This window comes from Pseudophryne corroboree, chromosome 2 (assembly GCF_028390025.1).
Source record: "Pseudophryne corroboree isolate aPseCor3 chromosome 2, aPseCor3.hap2, whole genome shotgun sequence".
Lineage (NCBI taxonomy): Eukaryota > Metazoa > Chordata > Amphibia > Anura > Myobatrachidae > Pseudophryne > Pseudophryne corroboree.
In genome coordinates this window covers 488,666,624-488,691,697 of record NC_086445.1, presented here as the reverse complement: position 1 = coordinate 488,691,697, position 25,074 = coordinate 488,666,624, and the positions used below count along the sequence as shown (strand labels likewise).

General features: G+C 43.6%; 1 protein-coding gene across 5 annotated transcripts in view; it reads left to right on the top strand.

Annotated features, from left to right (window-relative positions):
• Nucleotides 1–24,776, top strand: part of TRIM37 (tripartite motif containing 37) — a 436,939-nt gene extending 412,163 nt beyond the window's left edge. For 3 of the 5 annotated variants that reach the window (XM_063953906.1, XM_063953907.1, XM_063953909.1), the window contains 4 exons: nt 10,923–11,072; nt 15,994–16,088; nt 17,718–17,796; nt 22,090–24,776. In XM_063953906.1, coding sequence (XP_063809976.1) covers nt 10,923–11,072; nt 15,994–16,088; nt 17,718–17,753 — 281 coding nt within the window. In that variant the 3' untranslated portion in view covers nt 17,754–17,796; nt 22,090–24,776. Of the gene's footprint in view, nt 1–10,922; nt 11,073–15,993; nt 16,089–17,717; nt 17,801–22,089 lie in introns of those variants that run through there. The other 2 variants (XM_063953908.1, XM_063953910.1) reach the window with 2 other exon arrangements.
• Nucleotides 24,777–25,074: the final 298 nt, after the last annotated feature.

The window sequence follows — 25,074 nt, the reverse complement described above, 5'->3', positions numbered from 1 at the left end:
ATGACGTAACAGCTATGGGACAGCCGGCTTCTCAGCCCGCGCCTGCCCAGGCGTCTCAAAGGCCATCAGGGGCTCAAAAACGCCCGCTCCCTCAGATGGCAGACACAGATGTCGACACGGAATCTGACTCCAGTGTCGACGAGGTTGAGACATATACACAATCCACTAGGAACATCCGTTACATGATCCCGGCAATAAAAAATGTGTTACACATTTCTGACATTAACCCAAGTACCACTAAAAAAGGGTTTTATGTTTGGGGAGAAAAAGCAGGCAGTGTTTTGTTCCCCCATCTAATGAGTGAATGAAGTGTGAAAAAGCGTGGGTTCCCCCGATAAGAAACTGGTAATTTCTAAAAAGTTACTGATGGCGTACCTTTTCCCGCCAGAGGATAAGTTACGCTGGGAGATATCCCCTAGGGTGGATAAGGCGCTCACACGTTTGTCGAAAAAGGTGGCACTGCCGTCTTAGGATACGGCCACTTTGAAGGTACCTGCTGATAAAAAGCAGGAGGCTATCCTGAAGTCTGTATTTACACACTCAGGTACTAGACTGAGACCTGCAGATAGTGCTGCTGCAGCGTGGTCTGTAACCCTGTCAAACAGGGATGCTATTTTGCGAACATAAGACGTCGTCTTATATATGAGGGATGCACAGAGGGATATTTTGCCGGCTGGCATCCAGAATTAATGCAATGTCCATTCTGTCAGGAGGGTATTAGAGACCCGACACTGGACAGGTGATGCTGACTTTAAAAGGCACATAGAGCCTTATAAGGGTGAGGAATTGTTTGGGGATGGTCTCTGGGACCTCGTATCCACAGCAACAGCAACCTCAGGTTTCCTCACAGCCTAAGAAAGCACTGTATTATCAGGTACAGTCCTTTCGGCTTCAGTAAAGCAAGCGGGTCAAAGGCGCTTCCTTTCTGCACAGAGACGAGGGAAGAGGGAAAAAGCTGCACCAGTCAGCCAGTTCCCAGAATCAAAATTCTTTCCCCGCTTCCTCTGAGTCCACCGCATGACGCGGGAGCTCCACAGGCGTAGCCAGGTACGGTGGGGGGCCGCCTCAAAAATTTCAGCGATCAGTGGGCTCGCTCACAGGTGGATCCCTGGATCCTTCAAGTAGTATCTCAGGGGTACAGGCTGGAATTTGAGGCATCTCCCCCCCGCCGTTTCCTCAAATCTACCTTGCCGACAACTCCCTCAGGCAGGGAGGCTGCGCTAGAGGCAATTCACAAGCTGTATTCCCAGCAGGTGATAGTCAAGGTGCCCCTACTTCAACAAGGACGGGGTTACTATTCCACACTGTTTGTGGTACCGAAACCGGACGGTTCGGTGAGACCCATTTTAAAGTCCTTGAACACATACATAAAAAAAATTCAAGTTCAAGATGGAATCGCTCAGGGCGGTTATTGCAAGCCTGGAGGAGGGGGATTACATGGTATCCCTGGACATCAAGGATGCTTACCTACATGTCCCCATTTACCATCCTCAACAGGAGTACCTCAGATTTGTGGTACAGGATTGCCATTACCAATTCCAAACACTGCCGTTTGGACTCTCCACGGCACCGAGGGTCTTAACCAAGGTAATGGCAGAAATGATGATACTCCTTCGAAAAAAGGGAGTTTTTAATTATCCCGTACTTGGACGATCTCCTTATAAAGGCGAGGTCCATGGAGCAGTTGTTGGTCGGAGTAGCACTATCTCGGGAAGTGCTACAACAGCACGGATGGATTCTATACATTCCAAAGTCACAGCTGGTTCCTACCACACGCCTGCTGTTCCTGGGGATGGTTCTAGACACAGAACAGAAAAAAGTGTTTCTCCCGCAGGAGAAAGCCAAGGAGCTGTCATCTCTAGTCAGAGACCTCCTGAAACCAAAACAGGTATCGGTGCATCACTGCACACGAGTCCTGGGAAAAATGGTAGCTTCTTACGAAGCAAAATTCCATTCGGCAGGTTCCATACAAGAACCTTTCAGTGGGACCTCTTGGACAAGTGGTCGGAATCGCATCTTCAGATGCATCGGCTGATAACCCTGTCTCCAAGGACCAGGGTATCTCTACTGTGGTGGCTGCAGAGTGCTCATCTTCAAGAGGGCCGCAGATTCGGCATACAGGACTGGGTCCTGGTAACCACGGATGCCAGCCTTCGAGGCTGGGGGCAGTCACACAGGGAAGAAATTTCCAAGGACTTTGGTCAAGTCAGGAGTCGTCCCTACACATAAATATTCTGGAACTGAGGGCCATGTACAATGCCCTAAGTCTGGCAAGGCCTCTGCTTCAAAACCAGCCGGTACTGATCCAATCAGACAACATCACGGCAGTCGCCCATGTAAACCGACAGGGTGGCACAAGAAGCAGGATGGCGATGGCAGAAGCCACAAGGATTCTCCGATGGGCGGAAAATCACGTCTTAGCACTGTCAGCAGTGTTCATTCCGGGAGTGGACAACTGGGAAGCAGACTTCCTCAGCAGACACGACCGACACCCGGGAGAGTGGGGACTTCATCCAGAAGTCTTCCAACTGTTGGTAAACCGTTGGGAAAGGCCACAGGTGGACATGATGGCGTCCCGCCTAAACAAAAAACTAGATATTGCGCCAGGTCAAGGGACCCTCAGGCAATAGCTGTGGACGCTCTAGTGACACCGTGGGTGTACCAGTCGGTTTATGTATTCCCTCCTCTGCCTCTCATACCAAAGGTACTGAGAATAATAAGAAAACGAGGAGTAAGAACGATACTCGTGGTTCCGGATGGGCCAAGAAGAGCTTGGTACCCAGAACTTCAAGAAATAATATCAGAGGACCCATGGCCTTTACCGCTCAGACAGGATCTGCTACAGCAGGGGCCCTGTCTGTTCCAAGACTTAACGCGGCTGCGTTGGACGGCATGGCGGTTGAATTCCGGATCCTAAAGCAAAAGGGCATTCCGGAGGAAGTCATTCCTACGCTGATAAAAGCCAGGAAAGAAGTAACCGCAAACCATTATCACCGTATTTGGCGAAAATATGTTGCGTGGTGTGAGGCCAGGAAGGCCCCAACAGAGGAATTTCAGCTGGGTCGTTTTCTGCACTTCCTACAGTCAGGAGTGACTATGGGCCTAAATTTGGGTTCCATTAAGGTCCAGATTTCGGCTCTGTCGATTTTCTTCCAGAAAGAACTGGCTTCACTGCCTGGAGTTCAGACATTTGTAAAGGGAGTGCTACATATTCAGCCCCTTTTTTGTGCCTTCTGTGGCACCTTGGGATCTCAACGTGGTGTTGAGTTTCTTAAAATCACATTGGTTTGAGCCACTTAAAACTGTGGATTTGAAATATCTCACGTGGAAAGTGGTCATGTTATTGGCCTTGGCTTCGGCCAGGCATGTGTCAGAATTGGCGGCTTTGTCATGTAAAAGCCCTTATCTGATTTTCCATATGGATAGGGCAGAATTGAGGACTCGTCCCCAGTTTCTCCCTAAGGTGGTATCGGCTTTTCACTTGAACCAACCTATTGTAGTGCCTGCGGCTACTAGGGACTTGGAAGATTCCAAGTTACTGGACGTAGTCAGGGCCTTAAAAATTTATATTTCCAGGACGGCTGGAGTCAGGAAAACTGACTCGTTTTTTATCCTGTAGGCACCCAACAAAATAGGTGCTCCTGCTTCTAAGCAGACTATTGCTCGCTGAATTTGTAGCACAATTCAGCTGGAGCATTCTGCGGCTGGATTGCCGCATCCTAAATCAGTAACAGCCCATTCCACGAGGAAAGTGGGCTCATCTTGGGCGGCTGCCCGAGGGGTCTCGGCTTTACAACTTTGCCGAGCTGCAACTTGGTCAGGGGCAAACACGTTTGCTAAATTCTACAAATTTGATACCCTGGCTGAGGAGGACCTTGAGTTCTCTCATTCGGTGCTGCAGAGTCATCCGCACTCTCCCGCCCGTTTGGGAGCTTTGGTATAATCCCCATGGTCCTTACGGAGTTCCCAGCATCCACTAGGACGTCAGAGAAAATAAGATTTTACTCACCGGTAAATCTATTTCTCGTAGTCCGTAGTGGATGCTGGGCGCCCATCCCAAGTGCGGATTGTCTGCAATACTTGTATATAGTTATTGCCTAACTAAAGGGTTATTGTTGAGCCATCTGTTGAGAGGCTCAGTTATATTTCATACTGTTAACTGGGTATAGTATCACGAGTTATACGGTGTGGCTGGTATGAGTCTTACCCGGGATTCAAAATCCTTCCTTATTGTGTCAGCTCTTCCGGGCACAGTATCCTAACTGAGGTCTGGAGGAGGGGCATAGAGGGAGGAGCCAGTGCACACTAGATAGTACCTAATCTTTCTTTTAGAGTGCCCAGTCTCCTGCGGAGCCCGTCTATTCCCCATGGTCCTTACGGAGTTCCCAGCATCCACTACGGACTACGAGAAATAGATTTACCGGTGAGTAAAATCTTATTATTAAGTAACAAGTGCCAATGTATTATGGTCTGTAGAGGGATGTCTGGTAGAGTGGTCGACCATTTAGCTAGGCCTGTGGTTTGACAATCTAAGTCAAGTTGGCGTCTGGTGTGTGCATAAATAAAGGATGTTGGATAGGAAGACTGGGGGTTTAAACGCAGTTGGGTGTCCAGGGGAAAGTTATAATCTGCTGGCCGTAAGCGTGTTATCAATTGTGTTGCAAAGCTGCGTACTTGAAAATATGCGAATAGTGGTATATGTAAGTTCGGGAATTTAATCTTTAATTGTGACAAGGTAAGTACTTCGGTACAGGTGACATTTAAGAATTGATACACTAAACGTAAGCCTTGGGAGTACCAAGTCTTGATAATAGCATCTGTGTCTCCGCCTTGAAAGTCTGGGTTATGCAGGAGTGGTTGGAATAGGGAGCAGGTAGTTGTCAGCCCTTTGCGTTTTCGAAGATGTTGCCACGCTTTGCATGGAGCGAGTAGCAGCGGGTTCGAGCGGATGGACGTCAGTGTGAAGGGGTCTGGAAAATGTAATATGGTAGACAAAGTACCATGGGATAGCATACTCTGTTCCAGAGATATATTAGTGTAGTTAGAGGAACCTCTCACCCAGTCAAGGGCATATCTGTAGTTAGCGGCTAAAGAATAGTCTTCTGGGCATGGTATATTCACGCCACCCAGCGTTGTCTGTTGTTTCAGTTTAAAAAGGGCTATACGTGGACGTTTGTTTGTCCATATGAAAGTATTAAGGGCCTTGTTAATTGTTTGTACATCTCGTTTGGTCAGAAGATATGGGAGCATTTGGATCGGGTATAATAAACGGGAGAAGGAGATCATTTTGTATAAGTGGCATCTACCTATATATGAGATTGGTAAGGTTTGCCAGCGTGTAAAATCTTCAATCATTTTGTTAATGGCACGGGAAAAGTTCAGTGGGTACAGTTCGGCTAGGGTAGGTGAGAAGCGTAAGCCCAGGTAGGTTATGAAACCAGTCGCCCATTTAAAGGGAAATCTGGAGCCCCAATTTCGTGCGGCCTTGGGTCCAAGAGCCAAAGCTTCTGTTTTATCGAAATTGATTAAGAAGCCCGAGATCAAGTGGAAATCATGTAGCGTGGTCAGTAATGAAGGGAACGCCTTTATGGGATCACTAAAATATTAGAAGAGCTTTTATAAGTGAATATTGAAGACTTCAAGGACTGCAGAGACACTGTCTGTATTAGATGTCAGTCAGACATCTCCTGCTGCAGCTCCATCACCTCCCCCAGCGGCGCTGTATACTCCCGTGTCCTGGTTGCCGGGTACTTACAGCGGAGGCTCAGTTTTTTTTAATGTAAGGCACACACACCACCGAAGTTCTCCAGGATCGCGTGGCCGCACTTAGGGAGGAGGTAAGAGCAATCCGGAGCGGTTGGTGGGAGGCGGGCCGCGCGCACTGGTGTGGACACTGTGGCAGTACGAGGACCCCACTAGACCACCAGGGCAAGGGCACACGTCTGTTTTACTAAAAACCGTTTGTTACATGGCTCACAGTACCCGGTGGTGAAGTCCAGCAAGGGGATAAGGCTTTGACCTGTAGCCCCTCCCCCAGCCCCAGGGCGCCATTTAGAGTAAATGTTCCCGCCCTGGAGCTGCATCTCTCTCTCTTTCTCGCTCCCTGTCAGCGTTTGGGCGCCATTTCCACATGCTGAGCTGATCCAGGGACTGTTTGTGCAAATCCTCCTCCGTAAAGCTGCCTGCATGTCAGCGCTGTGCATTTTACAGGACACTTAAGTATTCTACAGGTCTGCTGACCATGTTAGTTAAGAAATAGTGCATTTAGTCAGGGTTACAGTATATAGTACAAGTACCCTGTGCTATACATCCAGTATTTACTGTGCATTGATATATCTATTGATTGTATAGCTGTACTTGGTATTACTTTGTATTGCTAGTACAGTGCAATTTTAGTACATGTCATAATTTCTGCATTGTACATGTGACTGTGTGTGTGTGTGTGTGTGCGCATATACAGCTGCTGCGTGACTTCCATTTCGTGTATCTCGCTTAGATTGCTATCCCTATATTCTGTACCCTGAGGGGACTAAGTGCGTCAGGGTTATTGTTTAATATAGGTGTTTCACAGGATTGTGTATTTTTCTCTGGGATTTTCAGTCACCATATACCTCTTGAATTCTCTGTTTGTTCTGATACACCGCACAGGGGGTTCTTGTTAAGGTATTAGACTGCTGATATTGTACTAGGTTGCCCGTAAATTGAGCTTTCAGATATGTCAGCTACAAGGGGCGACGGAGCTGGGGCTGATCACACATTGCGTGGTGGTGACACTGCAGACACATTAGAGGAAAACATAGCAGCAGAGGGTTCAGGTTCTGGGGGTTCTCTACCCCCCAGTGAGACAGTGACAACGGGGGTTCCAAATGACCCACCTTGGGTTACTTTCTCCACATTATCAAGTATGCTGGTAACTAAACTTACGACTTCTAGGGTTTACCCAGGAATAGTTGAATACCACTTCTGATGCCTGGGTACGGGAAGTTGTCACTCGAGGTTATGCCGTATCCTTCAAGAATTATCCCCCTCATCGATTTTGCCTGACAGACGTTCCTTCGGTGAAGGCAAAGACTCTTCATTTGGTGATACAGTCCCTCCTGGACATAGGAGTGGTAATACAGGTGCCTCTGGTTCAGAGAAGCAATGGGTTCTATTCACCACTATTCCTAGTCCTGAAACTGAATGGGTGCTCTCGGTCCATTCTCAACCTCAAGTACTTGAACAAATATGTGAGGGTCTCCAAATTTCGTATGGAAACTCTTCGCTCTATTGTTCTGGCCTTGGAACCCGGGGATTATATGGTCTCCCTGGACATACAGGATGCTTACCTGCATATTCCTATTGCAATGCCGCATCAGCATTACCTGAGGTTTGCTGTTGGCAACCTCCATTACCAATTTTGGGTTTTACCTTTTGGTTTGACCACGGCTCTGCGATTCTTCACGAAGGTCATGGCGGTAATGATGGCTGTACTCCGCCGTCAAGGGGTTAGGATCCTCCCGTATCTGGACAACTTGTTGATCCTGGAGAATTCCCCAGAATTTCTCCTACACCATCTGGATCTGACACTCCAGTTTCTGCAAGCCCTCGAGTGGCTCTTCAACTGGAAGAAATCTTCCCTGGTCCCTGCTCAGAGCATGGTGCACCTGGAGGCGTTGTTGAACATTCACAACCAGTGATTGTTCTTGTCTCAGGAGAAGGTCCTGAAACTTCAGGACAGGATTCGATGCTTCCTATCACGTCCGCAAGTGTCGATACATTTGGCGATGCAAGTGCTAGGTCTCATGGTGTCGGCTTTCAACATGGTGGAGCATGCTCAATTCCATTCCCGCCCTCTCCAGAGGCTGATTCTTGCCAAGTGGTACGGCCTGCCTCACCGGATCAGGTCTCATTGTCTCCAGAGGTCCGTTTGTCACTGAGCTAGTGGCTTCATGACCAATGATTGAACAGGGGTCGTCCCTTCTGGATCTCCAACTGGGTCCTTCTGACGACGGACGCCAGTCTGAGGGGTTGGAGCAACACTCCCTTCAGGGTTCCTCCCGATTAAACATTCTGGAATTGCGGGCAGCGTTCAATTCCTTGAACTTGGCCCAGCATTTAATACAGAACAGACCTGTTCAAGTACATTCGGACAACGCCAACACAGTGGCGTACATCAATCATCAAGACGCCACTCGAAGCCGCATGGCAATGAAGGAAGTATCACGGATTCTTCAGTGGGCGGAACGCCATCTGCAAGCCGTCTCGGCAGTGTTCATTCCGGGGGTCGTAAACTGGGAAGCGGACTTTCTCAGTCGCCAGGACGTACATGCCGGAGAGTGGAGCCTCCATCCAGAAGTATTTCAACTCCTAGTGGACGAGTTGTGCCTCCCAGATGTGGACCTGATGGCGTCTCGACACAATCACAAGGTTCCAGTCTTCGGAGCAATGACAAGGGATCCTCAAGCAGCGTTCGTGGACGCACTGGCAATTCCATGGAACTTTCAGCTACCATATGTGTTCCCTCCAGTGTCACTCCTGCCCAGAGTAATAAGGAAGTTCAAGAAAGAAGGAGGACTCCTGCTTCTGATCGCTCCTGCGCGGCCCAGACGGGATTGATTCTCAGATCTTCAGGGTCTCTCGATAGAGCGTCCCCTTCTATTTCTGCATCACCCAGATCTCCTTGTTCAGGGCCCCTGTGTATATCAGGATTTGGCCCGGTAGCTTTGACGGCGTGGCTCTTGAAGCTTCCGTTCTGAGGGCCAAAGGATTTTCTGAGGCGGTCATTCAAACCATGTTGAAGGCCCGGAAACCGGCTTCTGCTCTGATTTATCATAGTGTCTGGATTTCTTACTTTGCTTGGTGCGCATCTAACAGTCATGACGCTTACAAGTTTAGTACGGACAAACTTTTGGCCTTTCTACAACAGGGCGTGGACTTGGGCCTTTCGTCTGGCCTCCATCAAGGTTTATATTTCTGCCTTGTCGGTTTCGTTCCAGAGTAAAAAATTGTGACTCTGCCTGATGTTCATACTTTCACTCAGGGTGTTTTATGGATTCAACCTCCCTATGTCCCACCTGTGGCTCCTTGGAATTTGTTGGTGGTTCTGGAGGCATTACATGAGTCTCCGTCTGAGCCTCTTGAATCTACAGACCTTAAGTGGCTTTCTCTTAAGATATTGTTTCTCCTGGCTTTTGCCTCTGCTAGACGGGTGTCGGATTTGGGTGCCTTGTCTTGTAGATCCCCCTATCTGATTTTTCACCGTGACTGGGCAGTTCTTCGAATACATCCCGGGTATCTACCTAAGGTGGTGTCTTCTTTCCACCTTAATCGGGAAATCGTGGTTCCGGCCTTTGCCTCTACTGAATTGTCTTCCAAAGAGAGGTCTTTGGATGTGGTATGGGCTCTCTATATCTATGTGAAGAGAACTGCCTCCGATTCTCTTTGTACTGTTTGGTTTTCACAAACGTAGCTGGCCTGCTCACAAGCAGACCCTGGCCAGATGGATTAGAATGGTGATTGCACATGCTTATGTACAGGCTGGCCTTCCAGCTCCTGCTACCATCAAAGCCCATTCTACTCGGTCTGTTGGACCTTCTTGGGCGGCCCGCCGTGGTGCGACCCTTGAACAATTGTGCAAGGTGGCTACGTGGTCCTCGGTGAACACGTTCATAAAGTTTTATGCCTTCGATACATCCGCCTCCCAGGATGCTTCCTTTGGATGCCAGGTTCTTGTGCCCACTACTGTGCGTAGGAACTGCTTTAGGACATCCCCGATGTTGTTCCCTATGGAACCCAGTGTACCCCGCAGCAGAAAACAAGATTTATGGTAAGAACTTACCGTTGTTAAATCTCTTTCTGCGAGGTACACTGGGTTCCACAGGGCGCCCACCCTGACGCACTTAGCTTCCTTGGGTTGGTATGGCATTAGCCGCTGACACTTTCTCCTGTCGTGAGAATGTGGTGTATGTGGCTACTAACGGTTGTCGTCTCTTTTACCTGCTACTGCATTGGACTGGTTAACAAAAACTGTGCATGGAGGCGGGGTTATAGAGGAGGCGGCGCTATGCATCTTGGGAAGAAGGTCAAAGCTTTGAGCCTGTTCGTGCCTCGGATCAAGATTCTACTCTACACCCCAATGTCATTCCCTGTGGAGCCCAGTGTACCTCGCAGAAAGATTTAACAACGGTAAGTTCTTACCATAAATCTCGTTTTATACAACGTGTCTAATATACTGCTGAGGGCTGAAGAAGAGAAATTAAAATTGTGTTTGTAAGAAATACTAAATGAATATTGCTACGGAAATATTCATTGCATAATCTTTTTTCCTCCATGAGTTGTGCACTTACAACTCAATCTTAAAGCCCAAAATTCTGCAGAATAATTGGTATGATCTGAATCACAAAGCTTACTCAGTAGGCATTTTTGAAACAATTGCTAACTACATCTATTGTTTGCTAGCTGCGTTAGCTACAAAAGTCTTGATTTTTGTAAGCGATCCTAATACAAAGTGTTTTATTTATTTCTTGCTATATCTCTGCATTCTTCCACCCCTGCACTCATTTAAATTTCAATGACTGATGCCTTGTAATACAGAACTTATATTAAGGTGCCAGCATCCATCCCTATCTGCAGTATGTGAAAAGTGTGTAGGTGTTGGCATTTAGAGAAGGTCTTTCAGTGACATGGTATAAGAGACGTTTTTCACGCTTAGTCACTGCTGCGTGATGTTCTACTGTACTATTTAGTCTCATTTCCTAGCATAGTGCATTAACATTTTCAGTGCTAGAACTAGTCCTGCATTTCTTCATAATATACAACACACATGTGTTTGGACTGATTAAGTAAAATGGTGTTTTTATTTGTGTATTTATTACAAATGGTTTTCTTTATTTTCATTGAATATTTGTATATTGTAATCTGTTCATATCTTACACTGACAGCTGCTGTGTGCTCCAAGCACGTTCTTCATATATTGCCAGGAATGAGTAGTGACAGTGACATTGAGTGCGATACGGAAAACGAAGAGCAGGAAGAGAGCATTACCTGTGATGGCTTTAATGACACTTTCACGTCACAGCCTTGTGCAGAAGGTGAGAAAGTATTCTGTTATCTGCATTATTATTATTATTATTATGTTTTTTCATTATTTCCCCATATGTCATTAAGAGAACAATGAGTTGTCCCATAGCTCATACCCAGAAGGTCTCCAGACCACAGATTTTTTTTTTCATCTTAAATTAGCTAGAGAGAAGGATTATACACAAGGTAGTTAATCTCATCCTATGCTACTTGTGATATCACCAGAGGTTCCTGTGCGGCCTGAGAAACCAGACGACTTCCACCCAGTGTAACATTCTCTGTGAATAAATGCAGAATTCCAAATGGTTGCATTTTGGAAGACTGAAACTACACACAGTTTTACTATTTGTACCATATTAGGATTAATACAAGCAAAACAGCTAATTCTACCTTGTACTAATGTGAAATACAGGGATAGGGTTACTAAAAAAACAAGTGAATCCTTTTTTTTCTTTTTTTTTTTTCTTTTTGGTAGTGTGTGACCTAGCAGTCCATTTTGGCGGCAGAGCTCCTACTTTCTTTGGATAATATCAGCCTCTATACCAATACTGTAGTGCAAAGCTTTGCTTTATAAGTCTATTATACACGGTGATTTAAAAGTCGCAGTGTACACTTTTGTTTTAAAAATTGTGCAGGAAATGGGAAAATTTCAGTAAGGTATATGTGAGGTGGGCTATCTTTTAGGGTATGTACCAAACATGGGCGCCATCTTGAAATCGTCCATCTTGATCTAAGTCAGGTTTTTTTTAAATAGAAAGGGGGTTGTGTAACATGTCAAACAACATCAGAATTTGCTGAAAAGTTTATTGCTACAGATTTGGAATAGCCGTTATGGTTCAAAAGTTACACTTTTTTATAATATAAAATATAATTTAATTCAGTGCTAAAGGCCCCAGATGTCAGTGCTGCCTCACCAGATAAATGAGAGAAAGAAGGGGAGGGGTGGCAAGGGATTGGGTGGTGGCTGGTCTGGTGGGATGTGATGTCCTGATGTATGGAGTCAATCTTGGATATAGGTTGGTTACTTTTAAATTAAGGTTATCACAGAACTTCTTACAAATTGGCCATCTCTTCCAAATTGCTTGTCTTACTACGTTTTTTTTTTTTTAATTCCAGTAAATATTTGTCACCTATTCAGGAGCTCTTTTGTTATAGACAATTTGGAATTGATTTGTATTGTTATTTGTTACTGCGTTTAATCGGGATCCGGATTGAAAGTCGACCGTAACTAGGTCGACCATGTCTAGGTCAACCACTATTGGTCGACAGTAACTAGGTCGATCGGGTATCTAGGTCGACAGGGTCTTTAGATCGACATGTTCTAGGTCGACAGGTCAAAAGGTTGACATGAGTTTTTCACATTTTTTTTCTTTTTTTGAACCTTTTCATACTTAACGATCCACGTGGACTACGATTGGAACGGTAATCTGTGCCGAGCGAAGCGGTAGCGGAGCGAAGGCACCATGCCCGAAGCATGGCGAGCGAAGCGAGCCATGCGAGGGGACGCGGTGCACTAATTGGGGTTCCCGGTCACTCTACGAAGAAAACGACCCCAAAATAACATTAATAACGCATGTCGACCTTTTGACCTGTCGACCTAAAGACCCTGTCGACCTAGTTACTGTCGACCAATAGTGGTCGACCTAGACATTGTCGACCTAGTTACTGTCGACTTTCAATACAACACCCTTTTAATCCCAGTAATAATCCAGAGACTGCCTTTCAGTGTCTCTGCAAAATACCATATTAAAGCTTGGCCTACACAACACTGCACACTGGAAATCCTTAGTTGGGCCAATAGCCATCATTTTTAAATATAATGGTTAAATGTTATTGAACGTCTGGTTTATGCAAAACTACAGTAACCAATATGGTTTACCCCAACTCTGCTTTTTCAGCTGTGGTCACATAGAAAATACTTGCTATTTTATGGTAGATGTATTGTTAAGTACATCATTTTTAATAAGGTGGGAAATGAAAGTGAAGTTCTCCTATCACAAAAATCAAAGCATGCCCAAATCACATTACCTTTTGACTCGCCATTTCTGTCTCCTGTATGATGAAAATATTTTGTAGACTCTGCACTTTCAAACTCAACAGAAATGTTATTTGCCCTTTTCTATCAGTTAGAATGGCATTGGTTTCCAGAATATTTGTTCTCCATTTTTTATTCTTCTTGTTTTATTTTTTATTTCAGCTCCTCAAAATTAATGTTATGCTGTAATTTACACTGCTCTTATATAACTTGATTGATTTGGTGACATTTATATGTCTATTTTGCTGCTGTATTTTTATATACCGGTTGAGTCTCCTCTATCCAAAATCCCACATTTTTGGAGTGCGACTAAGATAATGACTCCTTTACTTTATGATGGTTCAGTGTACACAATCTTTGTTTCATGCACAAAATTATTGCCAGTATAGTATAAAATTACTTCCACACTGTGTGTATAAGGTGTGTATGAAACATGCATTTCATGTTAGGTGTGGGTTCCACACCCAAGATATCTAATTATGGTATGCAAATATTCAAAATTTCAGAAAAATCCCAAATACTACTGGTCCCCAGCATTTTGGATATGGGAAACGTATTCTATAATCAGCAGCGCCACAAGAGGGGTGCAGGCCACACCCAGGTGTCACCCTTGTAGGGGGTAACACTAGAATGCCGGCTTCTCCACAGTGACCGGGTGCTATACTGTGAGATTATCGTGCAGCACCCAGCTCCTATCACTGAGGAGAAGCTGGCAGTGCAGGGGTCAGTCTCCCAGGGCAGCCCAGCGTATCTGGGAATGCTGCACAGGTCTCCAGACTGATGTGAATGATGGCTTTCCGTGAGGTCACACCCCCTTTTCAGTGCATGATGGGGGGAGGGTATTTGGTGCACAGTGTGTCACCAACCCTGGTACCCCCACTGCCTAGAATTCTTTATTTTGGTTGGTTGCAAACAGTAAATGATAAGAATCGTACAACCATGCAAACGTCAGTACTAATGTAAACCATTTTGCAGCAGGGTCATGTACAGGACATTTTACAACCTTGGACATGAAAAACCAGTTGGTAAAACCTAAATTCCTATATATTTTTTCCACAGGTGATAAGTGTTTGTGGGTGGACTAGTAGGAAAGGGAAACTTATGTATATATACTATAAACTGGAGATATTAGAAGGGGGTGCAGAGCATTAGGAAGCAAGGCAAGAACGTAGGCGTCATAATAGTTTAGAGCAGTGGTGGCCAACCCGCGGGTCTTTCATCCTCCGCATGCGGCTAGATCCGCTCCCGGCCACCGCTGCCCAACACACAGCAACTTCTAAGGTTTAGAAGTTGCTGTGTGTTAATCTACAGTCTCTCCGGCGTGTGAGGAGAGGGGAGGGGAGGAGAGTGCAGCGCGCGCCTCTCCTGTTCCTCTGACTCCTGCGGCGGTGTCCATCTTCAATTCGGTGCCGAGCCATGAGCCAATCAGAGCTCGCGGTCCAGCAGCTAAGCTCCTGATTGGCTGTCGGACCGCGAGCTCTGATTGGCTCACTGGCCGGCGCTGAATTGAAGATAGACACCTCCGCCGGAGTCAGAGGAACAGGAGAGGCGCGCGCTGCGCTCTCCTCCCCTCCATTCACAGCAGCAGCATGGTGAGCAGCACCTGGGGGGGGGGGGAGGGGAGCCACTGTGGGGACATGTAGATCTGCACTGGGGGCATAGCTGGCACAGTGAGGGCATGTGGATCTGCACTGGGGGCATAGCTGGCACTGGGGGCATGTGGATCTGGTACTGGGGGCATATATTTATCTGGCACTGTGTGGACATATGTGTATCTGGCACTGTGGATGAGGGTATATGTATCTGGCACTGTGGTGGCACCCATTTTTTGGCATTTTTATATGTATGTGGCACTGTACTGGGGCATTATATGTATGTGGCACTGTACAACATGACTAAAAACGGGGTTATGACACAAGGTCATACTCCTACAAATGTCATACCGAAAGGTGCGCGCACAAAAATAAGGTGTGGCTTTGTGAAAACTAGGCCACGCCCCCATTTTTGTGCGCGCACCTACGGCACGCGCATGATAGTGTCTTTTGCCCTTTACTATGGATCTTTTCTGGCTTTTTGCCTTTGACTGGTTGGCCACCCCTGGTTTAGAGAGAGCAGTGGCTGTAGAAAGGAAGGTGCAGCTTTTCATCATGCATAGGTTTGTCCAGAGTACTAGGGTGGGATGAAAAGCAGGTCTGTCCCTGAAAAGGATCCAGGAACCCAGACCTGGATGTACATGTGAACCTTATTCTGCAGGTAATAGGTGAGTTTCTCCAGAATTGCAGTCTGCCAGATTTTGTGGGGCAGAGAAGGATGTAGGAAGTGTGGGACTCAGTGTTTCCCAAACCATTGGAATAAATACCTGTATGATAAAAGAAAGATTCAGGTATCATTCTGTATTGGGCCTTAAATTACACAGGAGATTATGACCCACTTTCCAGTAGGGGCTTGTCACTGGACATGTCCCCTGAAGGTTGCTGGTTCTCCAACAGGTGAATGAGTGAGAGGGGTATTTTGGCTAGATCTCTTGGGGATATAGTACCATCAATAGTACAGTTTGCAGGATGTTTCTTTCAATGGAGATGGTGCTTTTTAAATATTCATATCATCATGTCCTCCCAGGCCTCCTCATCGGAAAGGGGAAGGAGGGAGAACCTTTGTTACTGTATCTTGCAACGTTTATGGCATTTTCCGATTTAAATAAACATTGTTTCTAAAAGCTATTTTTTTGTTTTGTTATTAATTTAGTATAGTTAGTATATCCTTTTAATCTAAAGGCTGTTTGTAAATTGTGCTATTTTAGAAAGTGTCCACAGCACATGTTAAACCAAATTATCATTGACTTAAATCTATCTGATTAAATTACTGGTTTTCATCTTCTGTTATTTCTCTCTTCTTAGCTTTGTTCCTTGATCCGCACACGTGTGGTATTTCTGATTCCTGTAATGCCACTAGATTCATTTACAAAGGGCAAGTAAAGGCCGCCAACATAAATGTAGGTTTACACTAGAGTCCATATATAGCTAAATCATACACTTTAAATGGCATAAATATAGGTAACATTGACTTACAATATATATAAATGTTCTGTATTGTTTAGTGGAGTCATACACATGGAAACAGCAAGCAGTATCTCTACAAGTGTGAGTGGTATGCTGTCTATGCTATTTTAATGTTATTAAACATCTTGGCAGCCATTTAGACAAGGATTTCAGACAGTGGCATAGTTGTAGCTAAACAAAAGATCTAAATTTAATTGTGACTTTCCATGTCCGTTATGTTAAAGTAGAGTATGGTTGAAAACTGCATTTTATATTCACCCTAAGTAAAATCATATATTTTACATGTTGACTTTGGGTGGCAGTATTATACATTGTAGTCTATGGATGAGTTTATCATTTTGCCTCGTTAGCTACAATTATTATAATGATAAACCATTCTCATTAACAATGAATGTTTCCCCTTTTTTTCTAGTATTTTGTTGTTTGTGGTACCATTTGACTTCTTGTTTCACCAAAATACTAATTTATACATTTATTCCATCCATATTTTTGGTGTCTTGTAGTGGTTTTAATACTTTCATCTACTGTACATTATACAACTAAAAGTATGGGATCCATTATATGGAATGGTTAGATTTTGTTGTTTTCCAGCATTTGGAGCCCCATGTCTAAGACTGGGTACACACTTGCTGCTGTCCGTGACGGTTCGGACGATATATCGAGTGCACATAGGCAAGTGTGTAGCCAGCCTAATATCTAACACAAGATGTGAAAAAAATGACCCCTGCGTTTCCTCACTCAGCTGTAGCATTGCATTGTCATTCATTTTGTTAGTAAGGAGACATTTGCTGACCACAACACCATGTGGCAGTAGCATGTTCTGGGGTTTCTCCTTTCCAGCTTCTGCAAGTTCTGAGTAATATATCCAATTGTGCATATTTGTGTGATGTAAAGTAGAAATGTAAGCCTCGTACACAATAAGCTAAGCCCAGCCCAGCGTATGATCCTTCAGTCAGGAGCTGACTCTCATTATCAGCTGCGGTTAGGATCTCTCCTGCCCAGGAGTGCTCCTTGATTAACAGACACTTGGCAGAGGCTAATTGTTAGTACTGCGACCTTGTACCATAGAACAAATGGTGTGGGTGCCTGGACCCCATTTAAGTAATATACACAAATTCATAAAAAAAGGTTGTGTATTCTATTATAGTAAGCACAGTATCCGCATCATTAATCGGACAGAGTTTTTTTGTGTAGATGACCAATATTTGACAGTGGTTTCATTGGCAGCATTTGTAAAAAATATTATGGAAATCATTATATCTACTCTACACCTATTCAGTAAGTTACCAAACCAAAAATGTCACATGCCTTTATTGAATAGTATTTTACGCATAGAAACCAAACCGCAAACCATGATTGTTTTCCTGCAAAGTAGTGGCATTTTAGTTGTACTGTTTAGAAAAATATTTAAGCCACTGTTCCATTATAAATACCATGGAACTTGGGTCTTTGTGAATCAATTTCAAAGCATCACTTCATTAAAACTTTAAATGTCTGAAAATAAATATGATCAATGGACTTTATGGCACTGTTCTCAAGGAAACATATACATTTTCTTACAGATCAAAGCTGCACTTTTGCAGAAGACAATAACATAAGCTCCGAAGACCTTCATTTTGCTGCTGGAGAGGACAGTGGAAGGTAACCTTTATTTGTAGTACATCCTAGCTTACTTTTTATAAGTGTTCTGTAGAGAACAGTGTAGATTTTGTTAGGAGACTAGAGCTATGGAAGGCAACTACTGCTGAAGATTAAAGTAGCCTAGGGAAGGAAACTCAAACTTGGTGTGGACAGGCCTGGAAAGGAAACAGATGCTGTGGAAGACAGTAGATCTAGGAAGGGGAAAAATGTTGTGGCTCTATGTAGGAGAACATTGATGGATAAGTGGTGATGTGTGCTATGTAAGAGAGCAAGGTTTGAGAATAGGGACTGTTGCTATCAAAGTGAACAGAAGTGGGAATGGGCTAAACAGTGACGCTGAGAGATCGAACATGGTGAAAGGATACTGGCACTGTGCTATTAAGCAGAGCTAGAAAGGGGTGCTATTGTGTGAAAATGGATGGGCAGAACACTGAAATGTAAGTTTAACACGCGTGCAGAGAGCTTTTTATTTTTCAGTTGTTTGGGATATCTACAATTTCAGCATCTGTTTGCTCTCTGGTCACTGGCGTATCTGTAATGGGTGCAGTGAACTTGGGTCTCAGTCGTGCCCACTCCGCACTTCCTGCACCCATTTTTTAAATGGAGTCCCACGTCAGCTGCAGCAGCGCTGCAGAAACCGCCGTGAAAATGGCACGGCGGCCAATTTCCCAGCTTTCGCACATGTGCACTGTGGAACAGCGCTAGGCTCTCCTAGTGACCCTAGTGCCCAGAGTCTATTGCTCTGCCGGCTAGAAAGGAGGGGCCAGGACGTAGACTGCACACAGGTCTCCTCTTTTTTTGATGCGACCCTGTCTCTGGTGCTGTATCTTACGCCTCTCATCACTGATTAAATGTTAAAATGGTAATTGTTGTATTTGGTGTTGCAGGGTGTGTGTATTCATACATTTCTTATCTAGGCATTAGGATTAGCTTATTGCTATGGGAGTGAGCAGGTTGGTGGTACTAACTGAGCTAAAGTACATAATGAGGAGAGTCACTTTAGGAGGGAGTGGCACTATCGTAACCACAACATATAGGGGCCAGTACAGAGTTGAACACAAATCGACTGTAATTACTCTCATATTCCATGCACAGACCCAAATGTTAAATTCACCCATGTGCAGTGTTGTATGCATTCTTGTGGCAAGATTTCACATATTTGTATATTTGGTTTCTCAGCAACCATCCTGTTTAGTGCCCACTGTCGCTAGCTCTATCTATGGTCCAAAAGACCTGTCTGGAACAGGCATATTTATTGTATGCAGAACTCTGCATGCCCCATCATCTTGCCCTCTCCGACTCCTACAAACAGGGCTGGATTAAGCCTTGGGGGAGCCCGGAGCACTTGAGACAGTGAGGTGATTGGGGGGGGTGTATATTATATTGTGCATACCTCCAAACATGAACCATTCTAGGAGGGACAAAGTGCTCTCTACTTGAACTTCCCTCTTAGTATATGATTGGCATCACCTGTGTTGAACTATTTAATTGATAAAAAAAGGCATTTCAACAAAGGTGTTTTCAATCATAAGATAAGAGGGGTGTTCAGGCAGAGAGCATTTTGTCCCTCGTGGAATGGGTAATTTGGGAGGTGTGGATTGTGTTTTATTAAATTTGAACCATTGGTGTATATTAGATTTAAACTAATAGTTTAATAATGTCTGGGTAATATTTATGGCTCAATCTAATTGAGTGACAACTATTTTATAAAGTTTTCTTGTAGTGGAATAAAGACCACTTAAAATACACACATAAAAAAATATCTATAATTTATCTTGTCACGCAAGAATAGCAGGAACCTCTGTACTACTTACACACTGGGGGACAGGACTCAGGAGGACTCTGTATGTGTGTGTGTCTCTCTCTATACCCAAATGCTCTCATTAGATAACACGTTACATAGGACACAGACACCCAGGCGTGGAGGAGGAGAAGCTGGGATCCCTGGGTCACTTAAAACTATCTCCCCCCATCCTGCCTCTTCTCTGGTCGGGAAGCTCCGTTGATACTTCTGTGTCTCTGCCTATGCTGCATATTGTCCTGCTCACATTATGGCTGCCTAGTTCTGCTGCTGCACAAGAGGGAGTGCTAGTGGTGGCAGTGTTCTCCGGCTGGGGGGGGCACCCTGACAGAGGGAAACCCTGGGGTACAGTATTCCCTGCCCACCCCCTTCTCCCTCCTTAATCTGGCAATGCCAGCAAGAGAACTTATCGCAGGCTAGTTACACCTGCTCAGTTGCAAGTAGAGATTCCCCTGAGATGTACAGATGTAGCCACGTTCATCGTTCCCATGGGCATATGCATCATGTCAAACTGCAGTGGCATTCACTTCATAGAAGTCAATGGCGTGCGTATGCGGGCACTTTAGTAGCACAATCCATGCATCGCAGGATAAATGAGCATGGCTACATCTGTATGAGACTCTTGATCTAGCATATGCTTTGTTTTGGCGTATATGCAGTGTGAAGGCACATACAGTATGATCTTCAGACAACTTGTGCTACACTTTTCATCAGCCTCATTACAAGGAGGCAGCATTTATGGAGATGAGAGGCTTAGGAAACTATTGGAGAGAACACAAAAGTGAGCAAGCTTCCCATTGTTGGAAGTTTGTGCTATTCATGTTAGCATCATTACATAGGGAATGGCATCAGTATTAAATTAACAGCCATTCATATAGTGACTATATATTACGCAGGTCTTTACTGAGAATTTTTAATCATTCACCACAGTTTCTGCACTGGTGGAGCTTACAATCTATACTGTATAATCTAAAATACATATGCGCTCACAAATTAATTTAATCAGAAGCTAGTTAACCTACCAGAGGAAGGAAACAATGAATATATGGGGAGAACATGTGAACTCCACACACACAGAGCATTTGTTGGCATTGAACCAATGACCCCCATTGTTGTGCTGAAGCAGTGTAAACAAAAGCATTTAACATATAGGCTGGTATTCAAATGATATATCACGCCCAATCTCTTTTCCAAAGTGAACCCAGTAATCGCACATATTGCGCCCATGGTAATCAGGGGTGGGCGCCTCACTACCCCGGGGGTAGCGAGCTGAAATGATAAAACCACACCCGTCAGCAGAAACAGAACAGGTGAGGAGAGGGGTGAAAATAATTGAATACCCCCACATAGGCACACTCACTAAATGTATTGGGTATAGCTGTAATTTTCTGGGGGGGGGTTTTTTATAAGGGAAGCTATCGGTGAGATCAAACTATTTCACTTTGGGCCTCACATACTTACATACACAAATGTTTACATTTGTCTATATTTACAGTATAGTATAGGGTCCGCAGCCAAATGTGTATACAGTACAGTATAGTAAGGGTCTGCAGCCAAGTGTGTTTCTTAATGCATCTTATGAGTTATGAATCTTTAAATGCTATCTATTATCTGCGGGCCTAATTCACAAAGGATCACTAATGTGCTCGCCAGCGCATTTTTCCGATTGTCGGGAAACTGCACATGCGCAGGACCCGTTTTGCAAATGTGCAGAATGGGTACTGAGATTGCATTGCAGAAATGCAATCGGCTCTGCCTGATTGATAGGCAGAGGGATTTAGAGGGAGGGATGCGAGCAGCTGGTATTGTCGGAAACAGGAGTGGCGAGGCCAAGGACTGTTTTGCGGCTTACTCAACCTGCTGTTGCAGATGAACATCGCCACCATATGCGATTGCATCGCAAATGCGGGCAGGAGGTGGTATGCATTTGCAATTGCAATCCATGCTGAATTAGGCCCTGTGAGCGTTAAATATTGCACTAACCTAAACCATGGTCAAGGTGGTGGTTCACGATTCATCCATAGCCGTTTAAGGCTCACATATGTACCTGATTTTATTTGGTATATAAAGATGCATACAACTGAATAAGTACATGCGGGAACACAAGTGTGCAGATGTAACATTAAGCATTTGGCACTGTAGACTAATCAGTGTGACTTAGAGAGTAGGACAATAGCCCATCTGTGACCTGATTTAAACCAGGCCAGAAATGGTGAATACAACAGCTATCCCTTGCAGTTCTAGAAATCAGTGGGAGGAAAAGAACTGTGGTGGCAGTGCTGTGCAGCTTATCAGCCCTTGTGCACTGCAGGAAGGATGCAAACATGAAGTGACAGGCATGATGGATCGGTAATGAGTGGGAACTGCATTTAGTGAGAAAGTGGTCATGGTGCTTCAGTAACATATTATGAGTCTGTCTCAGGAGTGAAGTAAACTGTGCTCTGTGACTTTAGATCTGTAATTGGTATATTTATGTTTGTTTTCTGGCCTAGGTAATTTGATGGAGAATATAGAGAACATATCGCTTCAATAATGCAGAGACGGAGAGAAGCAAAAATATCAGACTACTTACAGTATATCCAACATGGGATGCACACTCACTGCTGTAACTTATTTATATTACATACAGTACAAATATGTCTAGTAGCACTACAAATGCCCTTCATAAATCACATTTAACTAATACTAATAAACTCCTTTCATTCAAAAGGTCCAGGTACTGTAAATATCCACACACAGCTATTTCACATGATCGGTTATCTGCAGCAATCCTAGAGGAAGAAAAGAGCAGACTGTAATGTACTCATGTTTTCCATTGCTGTTCACTATATGTAAACATGGGGACCATTCCTATTCATTGCATTAAATAGAGGTTTAGTACATTTACAGTGCTGGTCCTCGCAACGTCATGTCCATAATGAACTCATTCCGTCACTTCATATGTTAGCAGGGAGGTGGCTCCTTCATCATTTCTGTCAGTGTGCCTTCAGTGAGGTCATCTGAAGGAGAGAGGTACAGTGCTGGCGCTGGGTGTAACAGGAAGTTCAAGGGAGGTGGAGGTGGAGACAGGAAAACCAGTGCGGCTGAAGAGGATTCCTTTTGTAATATCCAACTACAAAAACTCCTATTCATTTTTTGGCATTTCTGCACTGAACTAATGGCGAGGAATGTAGCTTATATACGCGCATGGTTACTGTAGGCGTTTGTAAGAAGCTGTAGTTCTCCATTTGTACTGTGGCTCCAGGGACGGTAAAGGCAATAATAATAATAATATACAAGAAATGCTTATCTGTTAAGAAGTAATGTAATTCTATAGATTACTTTTAATATATAAAAAATAGATAGATGCTAGAAGATAGCGATTACCAGCAATAAATAAATCTCAATATAGCGTAGATGTATATTTCTGTATTAAAAGCTACCATGTGTTCCAGTACTTACCTGTTACTGTGTGTGAGTACACAACACTTCAGGTCTGCGCTACTTAAAAGATTTCTTCAACCAGAAACATTTTTTTTCTGAGCTGATATGCAAACTGGGTGCCTTCACCTGTGTGCCAATAATGCATTCCATCTGAGGAAAGATGATATTGTCCACGACCGTGCAATGTATACAGTGTGAGAGCCATCACCTTCAAGGTAGAAAATGCACAACAAGCATTAGTAACACCCTTATTATGTTCATTGGCTGTTACTCTCCGTATAATATTCCGTTATCTCTAGGAAACCTGTAATCAAAACGAATTATTAATTGTGATGTAAAATGTAATATTTCATATTTATTTAAAGACCAAAAATGTTTTGACATTATTTAATGTTTTGTCAGGTCTAATTTCCAGGCTGCAGGCTTCAGTGCTTCAGGTTCTATTCATCAAGAGGCTTAGTATTTTGTCTAATGTTTCAGAAATTCTTTCCTCACACACCTCCAACAGCTCATGTTTTCTGATTTAGGTCTGTGGAAACGAAGTCACCTGTGCCTCATTAAAGAAATCCTAAAAACATGGGCTGTTGGAGTTACAGGAGGACGTAGGAAACACTGGCTTAAGGGTTTTCAGCAGCATAATGAAACAATATATATATATATACGATCAAAAGTTATTTTTTATTTCCAATTCATTGCTTTGTCACATCCAGTAATTTCATTATGTGTGCATATTAAGAATATTTTGACAGTAGTTTTCCTGTGGATGAGCTGTTATGGGGGAGTAACAAAGATAACAGTTAATTTTGTTCATTGTTTTACAAATACGGAGAATTTTGCACTTTAAAAATGGAGAAAAGAAAATGAAAGCAAAAATTTGTCTCATCTGTCATTTGCATTTCACAGACTGCGTTCTAGTGAGATTTCAATAACTCAATTATTAGTACATATGTTGCTCAGACAAATATTGCCCTAATCTAGTGAGCACCAGTGTGAAACATTAAGGGGTAGATTTATTAAATCTTCTAAAACAAAAATGTGGAGGTGTAATGCATAGGAACCAATCAGATACCAGCTATCATTTTCTAGAATGTACTAGATAACTGATAGCTAGAATCTGATTGGTTGCTTTGGGCCATACCAACAACCTTTACATTTAGAATTTATATTAATTCTATCTACAAGTCTTATAGCAATGATATTCAGAGACACATTGTTAAATACTGATCCCCAATCCTTATGAACACATTCATTTCCAACTGATGCTTTACTTAGTTACTGGTCATTTGTATACTGAATTCTTGTCAGTTATTTATTTCCCATTTGTATGGTGTTACGTTTGTTGAATCCTTCAAAAGAACTTTGTCTGCTACATAGAAAATTAGAAGTAACACTTCACACTGCTGAACAGGTTGTGATTCACAATTCTTTTTAAAATTGTTTTAATTATAAAATGTTTAAAAAAAAAAAATTATTATACTTAAACCTGCAAGGAATGTTGCTCATTCTGTTATGAATTAAGCAAACTCTGGAATTGCAAATACCGTGTCTGTTCATAGTTTTACTGCTGTATGTATTGTTGCTGTTGTCTGAAAACTACTATTAGTCCAACCTAAACATGAATACAATGTAAGCTGTCTTGTGTTCACTGTCCTTTTACTTGTGCATTCTCAGTTTTAAATCTATTGTTTACATGTTTATTTGAACTTTATATTGTTTCTGTTGCACTTTTTGTTAATAAAATTTAACATGGGGCATAGCTTCTGACCATTTTGTAGCCTCCATAAATTTCCTGTACAAGTGTTTTATTTTTATTTTAAGGTTTTAGCTGTGTTTTTGACAATGGCCTTCCAGTTTCACTAGTATGTCTTTTCCCATGAATAGGCATCCTCCGCTTGGTCTGGATATTGAAAGAACCAAAATCCCAGGCATAGTTTTGTTGTGAAATTGAGACAACAGTGGTGTAAGTTAACAAGGTTATATTAAAACAAATTTAAAAATGTGTACAAAAACAAAAAAAACTCTGAAAATGCTTATACATATATGATGACATTTGC